Below are 13,481 nucleotides of genomic sequence, written 5' to 3' on the forward strand. Positions count from 1 at the left end.
TCCCTCTGTGTCTCCTTTTTATGCATTTTTTCTGTATATGCACTGTGCACTTTGGATTTATAAATAAATATTTGTTTAAATCAGCAATTTTGCTCTTTGGTTTCTCCTGCTTTTCATTGGGTTGTATATTCCTAACATCAGTGCTGTGTATAGTAATTTGCTACTAATATAAAGAATACACATACAGTAGTTGATACAGGAAAGCAAAGAATGCCAGAGACTATGGGAGCACTGACACTGTATTTAATAAGTAAATATAAATAATTTTTATCTTAGCGAATTTCTTGTGGACAGAACATTGTTTTAAATTCCCCATAAACTTTAAAAAAAATTATGTTATTTTATTATTGGAAACATTTTTACAGACTTGAAATAGTTACCTTGCAAACACATGGATCAACACATGGATCCTCATTTTTAGTGCCTAAAACACTGCAGTTGCATTGTACACATTCTGGATATCCCTTGTATCCTAGATCACACTGATCACATTTTTCTCCTGCATAGCCAGGTTTGCAGTAACAGGATCCAGGTAGCAAATCTAGATAAATAGAATAAAGAGCATTTAAACAAAGTTTTATTTTTCAATTTTCATGTAAAACCTCCATACAGCAAAGCTATAGCCAGCGCTGCACTCACTTTATTACTGAGCTTATTAGAGTTTAATTCTGACAAGTAACCAACTCATGTAGGCACCACAGACATTAATCTCAGCAGAGATGTTCAAACCTTTTAAAATTCGAATTAATCAGATTTGGCAAATTTTACAAACAAAATTGATTTATGGGTTGTCCACCTTTCTGGAAAATATTTGTTTTCTATAAGTCTATAAGTTTTCTATAGGTCAGCCTTAGTAATTTTGAAGTTAGCTGGCTCTAGAAATAGATGTGAGATAGGGTGCCCAGGCAGCAAGTGATGCTATTAATTTTCAGCTGTAAGCACTGTAAGTAAAGCTAACTGCCGCATTACCATCATGAGAGATACAGTGTATGATAGCTTTTCTTGGTAAGTGAGGCTAAACCATGTCATGGAATAGATACAAGTCATCTTGGGAAAGCTCTCTCACTGTGTGACTTTAATTGTAAAATGGTGTTAGCCATCTTGCGGTGAGTCACGCAAATCAAGTTCATTGTTCATCGGCTCATTGTCCAATTGGATTTGTACATTTAGGAAAATTTGACTCAAATTTGATACTCATTGAATTGATTTGATTTTCTTTAATATTCAATAGTAATCAGTAGATCTTTTAAAATTCAAATTTTCCGACCTTGCAAAATTTTCTCCACAAATTTGATTAAAATTTCAGTACTATATAGCTTGTAATTTTTTGGAAAATACATTTGGGGAAAGGAAGAGGGAGAAAGAACCCTTCTGAACATAAAAGCTTTAGTATTTCTAAAGATCCTTTCTTATATGTTAATGAGACCCACGACTAGTCGCAATAGTGAGAGTTCCCCTGGTTAGCCGGCTCACATAGCACGTTAGCACGCCCCTGTGGGCGTACTAGCATGCTAATGAATGTGCAGTGATGCCGCACATACCTCACTCTTCATGGCGGCTGCTGGAGGATGGATGTGCACTGCGCATGATCCGGAATCCCCTGGACTTCCAATCATATGCACTAAATTGATGCTGGGTGTAAGCTTATCTGCTTTAGTGAGGTTTAGTGAGCATGGCCAGAAGTCTCAGGGACTCCGGATCATGCGCAGTGCGCATCCATCCTCCACCGCCCGCCATCAAGACTGAGGTATGTGTGGCATCGCTGCGCATTCATTAGCATGTTAGTACGCCCATAGGGGCGAGTTAACATGCTATGTGGGCCGGCTCGCCAAGGGAACTCACACTCTTGGGACTAGTCCTGGGCCTCATTAGCATATAAGAAACGATCTTTAGAAATACTTTTTCTAAAGATCTATTTAGTTATTCTAGTGTATACAGGGACTGCTAGGCAGGGATTAGCAATATGCACCCAGAACTGTACAAGATAATCTGCAAGATTGAATAGCTGCAGAACATTATGCGAAGGCCTGCGCAGCATCATAAAATGACTTCAGAACACTCTATGAAGTTCAGGAAATTTGACTTAAGCTCGATTCTCCACAGATCGATCCGCTCATCTCTAGTACTCAGTGTAGCAAAATAATCATTGCTAAATATACAGAAGCAAAACAAAAGCATCAGGGATTCTACAAAGGTACAATTTGATCTCATGCTTTGTGTCTATATATTACATTACACTTTTACATTTACAAAACTAAATTCTGAAAAAGCATATGATATTGTAGACCAAATTCTAAACTGTGCATATGTTTAAAAGGAGATGGCTATTTTTTATTCACAAGAGTGAATAATATATATATATATATATGTATAGGGGGATTATATGGGCCACTATATACAGTATATGTATAATTGCCTTATTCTGTCTGTCTGTCTTGCTCCAAAATGACGTCATTACAGTGACAACCGTCGCATTGGCAACTCGGCTCGGCCTGGCCCCGCCCCCCTCATGCATTGGCCACTCGGCCCCGCCCCCGCACACATTGGCTGCTCGGCCCTGCCGCCCGCACACATTGGCTGCTCGGCCCCGCCCCCCGCACACATTGGCCGCTTGGCCCCGTCCCCCACACACATTGGCTGCTCGGCCCCGCCCCGCACATATTGCCCACTTGGCCCCACCCCCCGCACACATTTGGCACCTATACACTTCCCCCCAGGACTACTCTACCTATTAGACACCTCCCCCCAGGACTACTGCACCTATTAGACACCTCCCCCCAGGACTACGCCACCTATTAGACACCTCTTTCCAGGACTACTCCTCCTATTATACTCCTCTCCTCCCAGGATTACTCCTCCTATTATTCTCCTCTCCCCCAGGACTACTCCTCCTATTATACTCCTCTCCCCCCAGGACTACTCCTCCTATTATACTCCCCTCCCCCCAGGACTACTTCTATTATACTCCTCTCTGCCCAAAACTACTGCTCCTATTATACTCCTCCTTCACCAGGACTACGCCTCCTATTATACTCCTCACCCCCAGGACTACTCCTCCTATTATACTCCTCTCTCCCCAGGACTACTACTCCTATTATACTCCTCTCTCCCCAGGACTACTACTCCTATTATACTCCTCTCTCCCCAGGACTACTCCTCCTATTATACTCCTCACCTCCAGGACTACTTCTCCTATTATACTCCTCTCACTCCAGGACTACTCCTCCTATTATCCTCCTCTCCCCCCGGACTACTCCTCCTATTATACTCCTCACCTCCAGGACTACTTCTCCTATTATACTGCTCTCACCCCAGGACTACTCCCGCTATTATCCTCCTCTCCCTCTCCCCCCAGGACTACACCTTCTTTTTTACTCCTCTCCCCCCAGAACTACTCCTCCTATTATACTATTCTCTCACCAGGACTACTTCTCCTGTTATACTTTTCTCCCCCTAGGACTACTCATATTATACTCCTCTCCCCCAGGACTACTCCTCCTATTATCCTCCTCTCCACCCAGGACTACTCCCCCTATTATCCTTCTCTCCTAACCAGGACTACTCCTCCTTTTATACTCATCTCCCACCAGAACTACTACTCCTATTATACTCCTCTCTCACCAGGACTACTCCTCCTATTATACTCCTCTCTCCCAAGGACTACTCCTTTTATTATACTCCTCTCCCCCCAGGACTACTACTCCTATTATACTCCTCTCTGCCCAGGACCACTGCTCCTATTTTACTCCTCATCTCCAGGACTACTCCTCCTATTATACTCCTCACCTCCAGGACTACTCCTCCTATTATACTCCTCTCCCACAGGACTACTCCTTCTATTATACTCCTCTATCCCCAGGACTACTCCTCCTATTATACTCCTTTCTCCTCAGGACTCCTCCTATTATAGTCCTTCTATTATACTCCACTCTGAGGGGTGCGGAGCATGGGGGATGGAGCATGATGGGGGTGTGCAGCATGGGGGGATGAAGCATGATGGGGGGTGCGCAGCAAGGGGGGATGAAGCACAATGGGGAGTGCGCAGCATGGGGGGATGAAGCACGATAGGGGTGTGCAGCATGGGGGATGGAGCATGATCGAGGTGTGCAGCATGGAGGATGGAGCACGATGGGGGTGCGCAGCATGGGGGATGAAGCACGATGGGCGTGCACATCATGGAGGATGGAGCATGATGGGGGTGCACACCTCTCCCCAAAACACACACACTGCCACACACACATCGCACAATACACCACACACACACTGGGAACCACAAACACTGCCCTACACAGACACCCACTCACACAGACAACGCCGCACACACACAACACCCAACACACAAACACCGCGACACACACAAATATATGCACACACCGCGCAACACACACACTGCACAAAACATACCTCCCCCAAACACACACACGCACTAAACACACACACACCCCTATACAAACCGCGCAACACTAATATATAAAGTATCTATCTAATATATAAAGCTGAATGTGTGTATGTATGTATGAATGTGTGTGTGTGTGTATGTGTGTCGGGGATTGGCTTCTGCACTGTCGCAGCTACAGCCACAAAATTTTGCACACTCATACGTCTGGACCCCGAGAGCGTCATAGGCTATGTTGTGAGGTGAAATTTTTACCCCGCGTGTTCCAATTTACAAATCAATTTTGCCCCTATCTACATAATGGGGAAAAAGTGAAACGAAAAGTGTATCCGCACCGTCGCATTTACAATCACGAAATTTTGCACAGAGACCTCATGTGACCCAGGGAACGTCATAGACCATGTTTTGACAGGAAAATTTAACGCTTTACAGTTACTCTCCAAAAAACATGCCTTCATTAAAGTAAATGGAGCCTGGAACTACAGGTTATTAGTAGGAGCTGTGATTGGTTGCTATAGGAACAAAAGACATTCATAGTATAAGAAGCTTATATGTGAGGTAATAAGATGTCAGTGGGGAGATGGATAGAGAGAGATAGACAGAGACAGACAGAGAGACAGACAGAGAGACAGAGAGACAGACAGAGAGACAGAGAGAGACAGGGAAAGAGACAGACAGAGACAAACGGTGAATGAGAAAGACAGAGACAGACGGGGAAAGAGACAGACGGGGAAAGAGACAGACGGGCAAAGAGACAGACGGGAAAGAGACAGATGGGGAAAAAGACAGATGAGGAAAGAGACAGACAGACATGCAAACAGGGTCAGAGACAGGCAGACAGGGAAGGAGAAGACAGCCAGAGAGACAGACAAAGATATATGAGGAAAGACACAGACCTTGATAGAGACAGACGGGAAAGAGACAGAGAAATAGAGACAGACAAGGAAAGAAACAGAGAGGGACAGGAACAGGGAAAGAGACAGAAAGGAAAAGACACAGACAAAGAGACGGGGAGACAGACGGGAAAAGAGACAGATCTGGCAAAGAGACAGACCTAGAAAGAGACAGATGGGGAAAGAAACAGAGAGATAGAGACAGACAAAAAAAAAGACAGACAGAGACAGGCAGACTGGGAAAGAGATAGACGGGGAAAGAGACAGACCTGGAAAGAGACAGGCGGAGCACATTACTTGGCCAATTTATTTAAATCTGTGTGGAATATCTGTGGTGTTGAAATATATGTTGTGAAATGCTTCTATTAGCTTAGTTTTTGGCTTTTTTCTAATTACATTTCTATCTATTTAATTTGTGGTTATTGTGTGCACAATTAATTTTTTTAATACTTTCTATTTTGTTAACAACAGTTGTGAACCCGGGCGAAGCCGGGTAGTACAGCTAGTATATATATATATATATAACTAGCTGTAGTAACCGGTGTTGCTCAGGATAGCAACTGTTTCTCTGTCTCTTTCCCAGTCTCTTTCTGTCTGTCTCTCTATGTCTCTGATGTCTGTCTCTCTGTCTGTCTCTTGGCCTGTCAGTCTCTGTCTGTCTCTTGGCCTGTCAGTCTCTGTCTGTCTCTTTCCCCGTGTGTCTTTCTGTCTGTCTCTTTCTCTATCTGGCTATTTTTTCTATCTGTCTCTGTCTGTTTGTCTCTGTCTCTTTCCCTGTTTCTTTTCCTCTGTTTGTCTGTCTCTTAGTCTCTCTGTGTCTGCTCCTCCACCGACATCATATTACCTCACACATAAGCTTCTTATACTACCAATTGCCTTTGTTCCTAGAACAACCAATCAAAGCTCCTATTAGCCTGTAGCTCCCAGCTCCATTCACTTTAATGGAGGCAGGGTCTTTGGAGAGTAACTGTAAAGCGAAGGGTTAAATTTTCCCATCAAAACATAGTCTATGACGTTCCCTGAGTCACATGGGGTGTCTGTGCAAAATTTTGTTGTTGTAAATGTGACGGTGCGGATTCCTTTAGCGGACATGCATACACACATACACACTCTCCTTTATACATTGGATATATATATATATTTATATATGATATATATATATATATATATATATATATATATATATATACACACGGTGCCTTGCAAAACTATTCGACCTCCTTGAATTTTTCAACCTTTTCCCACATTTCAGGCTTCAAACATAAAGATAAAATAATTTAAATTTTATGCTGAAGAATCAACAAGTGGGACACAATTGTGAACTTCAATGAAATTTATTGCTTTTTTTAAACTTTTATAAAAAATAAGTAACTGAAAATTGGGGCGTGCAATATTATTCGTCTCCTTATAGTTAATACTTTGTAGCGTCACCTTTTGCTGCGATTACAGCTGCAAGTCACTTGGGGTATGTCTCTATCAGTTTTGCACATCGAGAGACTGAAATTCTTGCCCATTCCTCCCTTGCAAACAGCTCAAGCTGAGTGAGGTTGGATGGAGAGCATTTTTGAACAGTAGTTTTCAGCTCTTTTCACTGATTCTCGATTGGATTCAGGTCTGGACTTTGACTTGGCCATTCTAACACCTGGATATGTTTATTTCTGAACCATCCCATTGTAGATTTTGCTTTATGTTTGGGATCATTGTCTTGTTGAAAAACAAATCTCCGTCCCTGTCTCAGATCTTTTGCAGAGTCCAACAGGTTTTCTTCAAGAATGGCCCTGTATTTGGCTTCATCAATCTTCCCATCACTTTTAACCATCTTCCTTGTCCCTGCTGAGGAAAAGCAGACCCAAACCATGATGCTGCCACCACCATGTTTGACAGTGGGGATGGTGTGTTCAGGGTGATGAGCTGTGATGCTTTTACGCTAAACATATTGTTTGGTATTGTGCCCAAAAAGTTTGATTTTGGTTTAATCTGACCAGAGCATCTCCTTCCTCATGTTTGGTGTGTCTCCAGGTGGCTTGTGGCAAATTTTAAACAACACTTTTTATGGATGTCTTTGAGAAATGGCTTTCTTCTTGTCACTCTTCCATAAAGGCCAGATTTGTGCAGTGTATGACTGATTGTTGTCCTATGGACAGACTCTCCCACCTCAGCAGTAGATCTCTGCAGTTCATCCATAGTGATCATGGGCCTCTTGGCTCCATCTCTGATCAGTCTTCTCCTTGTTTGAGATGAAAGTTTGCATGGTCGGCCGGGTCTTGGTAGATTTGCAGTGGTATGATACACCTTTCATTTCAATATGATTGCTTGCACAGTGCTTCTTGGGATGTTTAAAGTTGTGGAAATCTTTTTGCAACAAAATCCAGCATTAAACTTCTCCACAACAGTATCACGGACCTGCCTGTTGTTTTCCTTGGTCTTCATGATGCTCTCTGTGCTTTAAACAGAACACTGAGACTATCGCAGAGCAGGTGCATTTATACGGAGACTAGATTACACACAGGTGGATTATATTTATCATCATCAGTCATTCAGGACAACTTTGGATCATTCAGAGATCCTCAATGAACTTCTTGAGTGAGTTTGCTGCAAGGAAAGAAAAGAGTACGAATAATAATACTTGCCCCAATTTTCAGTGTATTATTTTTTACAATAGTTTAAAATAAGCAATATATTTCATTCAACTTCACAATCGTGCCCACTTGTTGTTTATTCTTAACCATAATTTTTATTTTTTTTTTAATCGTTCTGTTTGAAGCCTGGAATGTGGGAAAAGGTTAAAAAATTCAGAGGGGCTGAACACTTTCGCAAGGCACTATTTATGTATACATTATATATATATATATATATATATATATATATATATTTATATATCTATATATATATATATAGATATATATATAGATATATATATATATATATATATGCATATATACATATATATATATATATATATATATATATATACTTTTATATATATATATATAAATCCAATGAGGTTCGCAAGGATCTTCCAACGGTTTAACGAACAGCGTTTATTCAGTAAGGCTTAACGAATCGAACTTTGAAAGGTTCGCTCATCTCCAGTTCTCAGTGCTCACAGATAAAGAAGTAGTTTATCTTCTGTGTTAAACAAGAAAATAGTCATGAATGTTTATAGTGGCCTCACAAAATATGGCAGCAGATAAATAAACATTTACAAGGAAGATAATGAATATGCCGGCTGTGCATTTTAACTTTAGTCTGCAGGCAGCGTATCAATAATATGTATTACAATTTAACTATGCTATTAAAAAGCCAGGGTTAAAGATATTATAGGAATATAGATATAAAGAAATTATAGGAGCTTAGTTTATAACTGCATTTGACATCCAGTTTTTCATAAATAAACTTTTTATCCTAAAATATGCATACAGATAAAGCATTCATTATTGTAATATGTCACTTATGTGTTACTTGTGATTTGCAAATTATACTAGTTTAATCATTCACTCAACTCTTTTGTTTCAGCACCTACATGTTTATAACATTTTATAATATTTGAAGAAAATGAGCCATTTTCATCCATTTTAAAATCATGGTTTCATTCGCATTCACAATTTAATAGAAGAGTTCAATTTTAGTATAAACAGATTCAATGTTCTGCCTGATGCAGCTTGCAATTTGTTTTACTGTTCATTTAAAGAGTTCTCAGCAAAAAAGTGCTGTTCTGCTTAGTGAATTGCAGAAGTGCAGTATAATGAATGTCAAATCTGCAATTGCTAACTGGATAGGATAGTACAGGGTTTACATTTGTGAGTTATTAACAAATCTTCTTTGAATGGTGATTTGCCAGTTAAATCAGCATATCCTGTAGGAAGTGCTTCAACAGCTTTCTCTGAAAACTCGTCTTTTATTTTCTCTGTCTCTTCTTCTTCTAGTGTGAACAGAAGTGCAATGATTAGCTTGTTTTACCTACTGTCTCCTCTGTCATCCTGTTGAATGCACAGGCATGGCCAATTTGTTTACACCTTTTGAAATTATTCCTGAAAATGAAACATTTCTCCCAGAAAATTATCGCAAATTCCAGCATTTTGTTATACATGTGTTTATTTCTTTTGTGTCCATTAGAACAAAACATAAAAAAATGGAGAGAAAAAAAGCAAATTGAACTTAATTTCACACAAAACCCCAAAATTGGGCAGGATTATGTAACTGGCACCTTTGTAAAATTGTGGGTAAACAACTTTGTTTCAAGCTTGTGATGCTCATTCAAACTCGCCTGTGGCAAGTAACATGTGTGGGCAATATGAAAATCACACCTGAACCCAAATAAAAGGGAAGATGTTACATTGCTTCTATAGCTCCAGAGGTGCCCACAGCCTAAGAGCTTGATGATTGGCTACTCTGCAATCTTTTAACAAGCTATATTCGTGTGACAAATACGAACAGGAACTGAACGTACAGGCTAAAGTCTGTGTTCACTTTTCATATTATAAATAATAGTAATGTTCAAATAATATTAAAAAAAATCAAATATATAAAATACTAGCTGTAGTACCCGGGCATTGCCCAGGATAGTAACTATCTCTCTGTCTCTCTCCCAGTCTCGGTCTATGTGTTGCTGTTTGTCTCTCTGTCTGTCTCTTTCCTTGTCTGTCTATGTCTCTGTCTGTCTGTTTCTATCTCTTTATCTGTATTTGTATCAGTCTGCCTCCATCTCTGTGTCTGTCTGTCTGTCTCTATCTCTGTGTCTGTCTGCCTCTCTCTCTTTCTCTGTCTGTCTCACCACAGACATCTCACATAAGCTTCTTATACTAACAGTTTATTTTGTTCCTATAGCAACCACTGACAGTTGCTTTTATCTTGCAGCTCCCAGCTCCATTCAGTTTAATTGAGGCAGGATTTTAGAGAGTAAGTGTGAAGCACAGGGTTAAATTTTCCTGTCAAAACCTAGTCTATGACGTTTCCTGAGTAACATGGGGTGTCTGTGCAAAATTTCGTGATTGTAAATGTGACGGTGCGGATTCCTTTAGTGGACATACACACATACATACACACACATACACACATACATACACTCAGCTTTATATATTAGATTTTCCACATTAGGGGCAAAAAAATGGGACTCTAGGGCCACACTAATAAAATATTTTGCCTCCTCAGTAAAGTGAAAAATCTTAAGCAGGATGAGATGCTTACTCAATGTAAAAATACTAAAGGAAAAAATGTTCTCGACAATCAGGTGCCTACTTTCAGCACATCACACAATAGTCAATATAGTGATGTGGAAAGAATCATTAACAAAAATTTAACTACTTTATATCAAGATAACATACTTAGTAAAATCTTGAATAATGGGCACACAATAGTAGCTAGGAAGGGAAACAGTCTCTGTAATATTCTTTCCCCTAATTTTTTTTGTTAAAACCAGTGAACCCAAAAAACATGGTTATTTACCACCATTATTTTCAGCTGTGGCAAAAAATGCAGTTTATTCCCCTTTTAGTTCTAAAAGAAAAAGTAGCAACTTACCAAATAAATGCTATGACATACGTCTATATGTGATTTGCGATTCTGATCATAATATTTGATGTGAGGAATGTACTTTATGCAATCTGCATTATGTTGAATGCACGTCAAGAAAAATTAAAAACGAGTCTCAGAGTATACATACAAGGGGCTGCTGATCTTTGGCTTTGAGATCTTTTTTTTTTCTATGGTAACAAACATTACATCACATGAAAGCCTTATGTGTCTAATATATGTTTTCAAAATTTTGTGCCTGATGCTTATGACAACAGTGCTCTACGCACACGGGAAAACAAAATGGCAGAGTCTAATGCGATATTCACAGCAACTAAGAGCAGAGGAGTGATAAAGTTATTGTTTCTGCAAGGAAAGTCGACAAAGAATATTCATTGTAATATGTCGCAGACATTGGGAGATCAATGCCCTTCATATTCCACAGTTAAGAACTGGATTGTCAAATTTAAAACAGGCCACTTCAGCACCAATGATGAGGAACGTCCTGGACAATTGAGAGTGGTTGTGGTTCCGGACATCGTCAATGCTGTGCACAATCTCATACTGGAGAATCAACAAATTTCAGCTAAAGCAATAGCAGACATCATGTTGATGTCCCGTAACATGTTTGTGTCATTATCCATGAACATTTGGATATGAGGAAACTAATCTGCAAAGTGGGTCACCAAATGTTTGACAACAGATCAGAGAAGCATGCGAGTGAAAACTTTCTGGTCCATTTGTCTGCATTTCCGGACTAAAAAAAACTTCCTGGATCAACTGGTCACTAGGGATGAGACCTGGAGTTATTTGTATGACTCTGAAAACAAAGAGCAGCCAAAAGAGTGGCGGCACAGTGGATCTCCTCATCCAAAGAAGTTCAGGGTGCAAAAATCAGCCACTAAGGTGATGGCGTCTGTGTTCTGGAATAAGGAGGGCTTGCTGCTAGTGGACTAACTTCAAAAGGGTTCCACCATCATTGCAAGGTATTACATTGAACTTTTGGACCAATTAAATGCAGCTCTGAAGGCCAAAAAGAGCAGCAAGCTGTCCAAAGGAATCTTTTTCCTATATGACAACACCTCCGCTCACACTGCACAAGTGACCATGGCAAAAGTGGCAGAGCTTGGCTTCCAGCTGGTTGACCACCCACCTTATTCACTAGATGCAGCTCCCTCCAACTGTCATCTGTTTCCAAACCTGAAGAAACACCTTAAGGGTACCACATTTCACACCATTTCTGATAGCATGGCTGCTATGGATGTCTTGTTTGAGGCACAACCAAAATCCTTCTTTTTGCTAGACTTACAGAACTTGGAATACCAATGTAAGAAGTGTGTTGACATCAGTGGAGAGTATGTTTCATGACCCTATCTCGTTTCTTTCTGGATAAAGCCAAAGACTTATTAGCAGCCCCTCATACAATATAAATAAAAGTAATAATACTTATTCAGGACTATCTAAACGTTTTGTGCACATTCATAAAGGAAAGATGACAGGTATGAAATGATATTGAAAGTGCTACATACCCAGCATGAGGTGAGAATTGGAAGCCATTTTTTTTTAAGAAAAATGCATTCGATTTTGAAATTAAATGCAAAACAACCTAACGGCATGAGCTTTCATAACAACACCATAAAATTATATTGAATTATGTATTTTAATATGTATATATTGATTAACTGTTAGAGATTTTGTGACAGAGTTTTTCATTGTTGTCCATGGTTTTACGACAAAGGGCATGAAAAGCACTAGAAATGCATCCTGGAAGGTTTTCATATGCTGATTAAGCTGTTTTTAATTAATTTTCAATATAGAATTATCTGATTTTACAAGTGGATTCACCTTTTTTTTTGGACTTTTCCATATTTTGTACTGCTGGGCATCATAGTTTTATGGGTTTCACACCTAATCATAATTAGGAGCTATTTGTTCATATTGCGGTGAGTTAATTTTCCCTTATTATTTGGTTACTTGATGGGCATATTATGTCATAAGTCATTAAGTGGTAAATGGAAACATCTTTGTTACTCTGAGGAAGTGAAAAGGCTAGTGGTTAAACTCACTGGTGGTTTAGAAAGATGAAGAGGTTATTAGGTAAATCCCTTGAAATATAGGGAAATTAAGAGATTTGTTGTAAATTATTTAGTATTCTTAGAAGAGAAAGGTTTTTTTTCTTTACACTTCCTAATGATTTAGTGTAGTAGTGGTGTCAATGATAAATTTTGATTGCTACTGTGGCAATTTCTAGTTTAACACTCCTTTACCTAAAACACGCATTACTTGTTGAGATTTGGGGCGCTAATGCTCTATGGGAAGTATTTGATGTTTTTTACATGCTGACCGAAACAACTGTCTGTATTGTCATGCCATATATATGAAGCTCCATTGACATGGGCCTATGAAAATATTCTCTTAACTGTCTCAAACATTATTGTTTATTCAATTAACACTTATTGCATATATCTAATTAACCCCTTTTACATGTCTCTTTTGATGCTGTTTTTCCATCAAATTAGTATTCAATAGAAGATAAAAATGTTCTTTGGTTCAAATAGAGGACCACAGCCAGGGGTATCAGTAATTGAGACCACATTTGCCTCACAGAGCTGTGCCTATCTTTACAAAACTGGATAGTTGAGTGAATATATAATATTCTGTTCATATTTTGTCTCATTATG

At 39.5% G+C, this 13,481-nt stretch overlaps 1 protein-coding gene across 6 annotated transcripts in view; it reads right to left on the minus strand.

Moving 5' to 3' along the window:
• The window catches only part of LAMA2 (laminin subunit alpha 2), a 1,231,414-nt gene that overhangs the window by 757,389 nt on the left and 460,544 nt on the right, over positions 1-13,481 (minus strand). For all 6 annotated transcript variants that reach the window (XM_075339908.1, XM_075339907.1, XM_075339906.1 and 3 more), the window contains exon 10: positions 381-541. In XM_075339908.1, coding sequence (XP_075196023.1) covers positions 381-541 — 161 coding nt within the window. The remainder of the gene's footprint in view (positions 1-380; positions 542-13,481) is intronic.

Source organism: Anomaloglossus baeobatrachus, chromosome 3 (genome assembly GCF_048569485.1).
Source record: "Anomaloglossus baeobatrachus isolate aAnoBae1 chromosome 3, aAnoBae1.hap1, whole genome shotgun sequence".
Lineage (NCBI taxonomy): Eukaryota > Metazoa > Chordata > Amphibia > Anura > Aromobatidae > Anomaloglossus > Anomaloglossus baeobatrachus.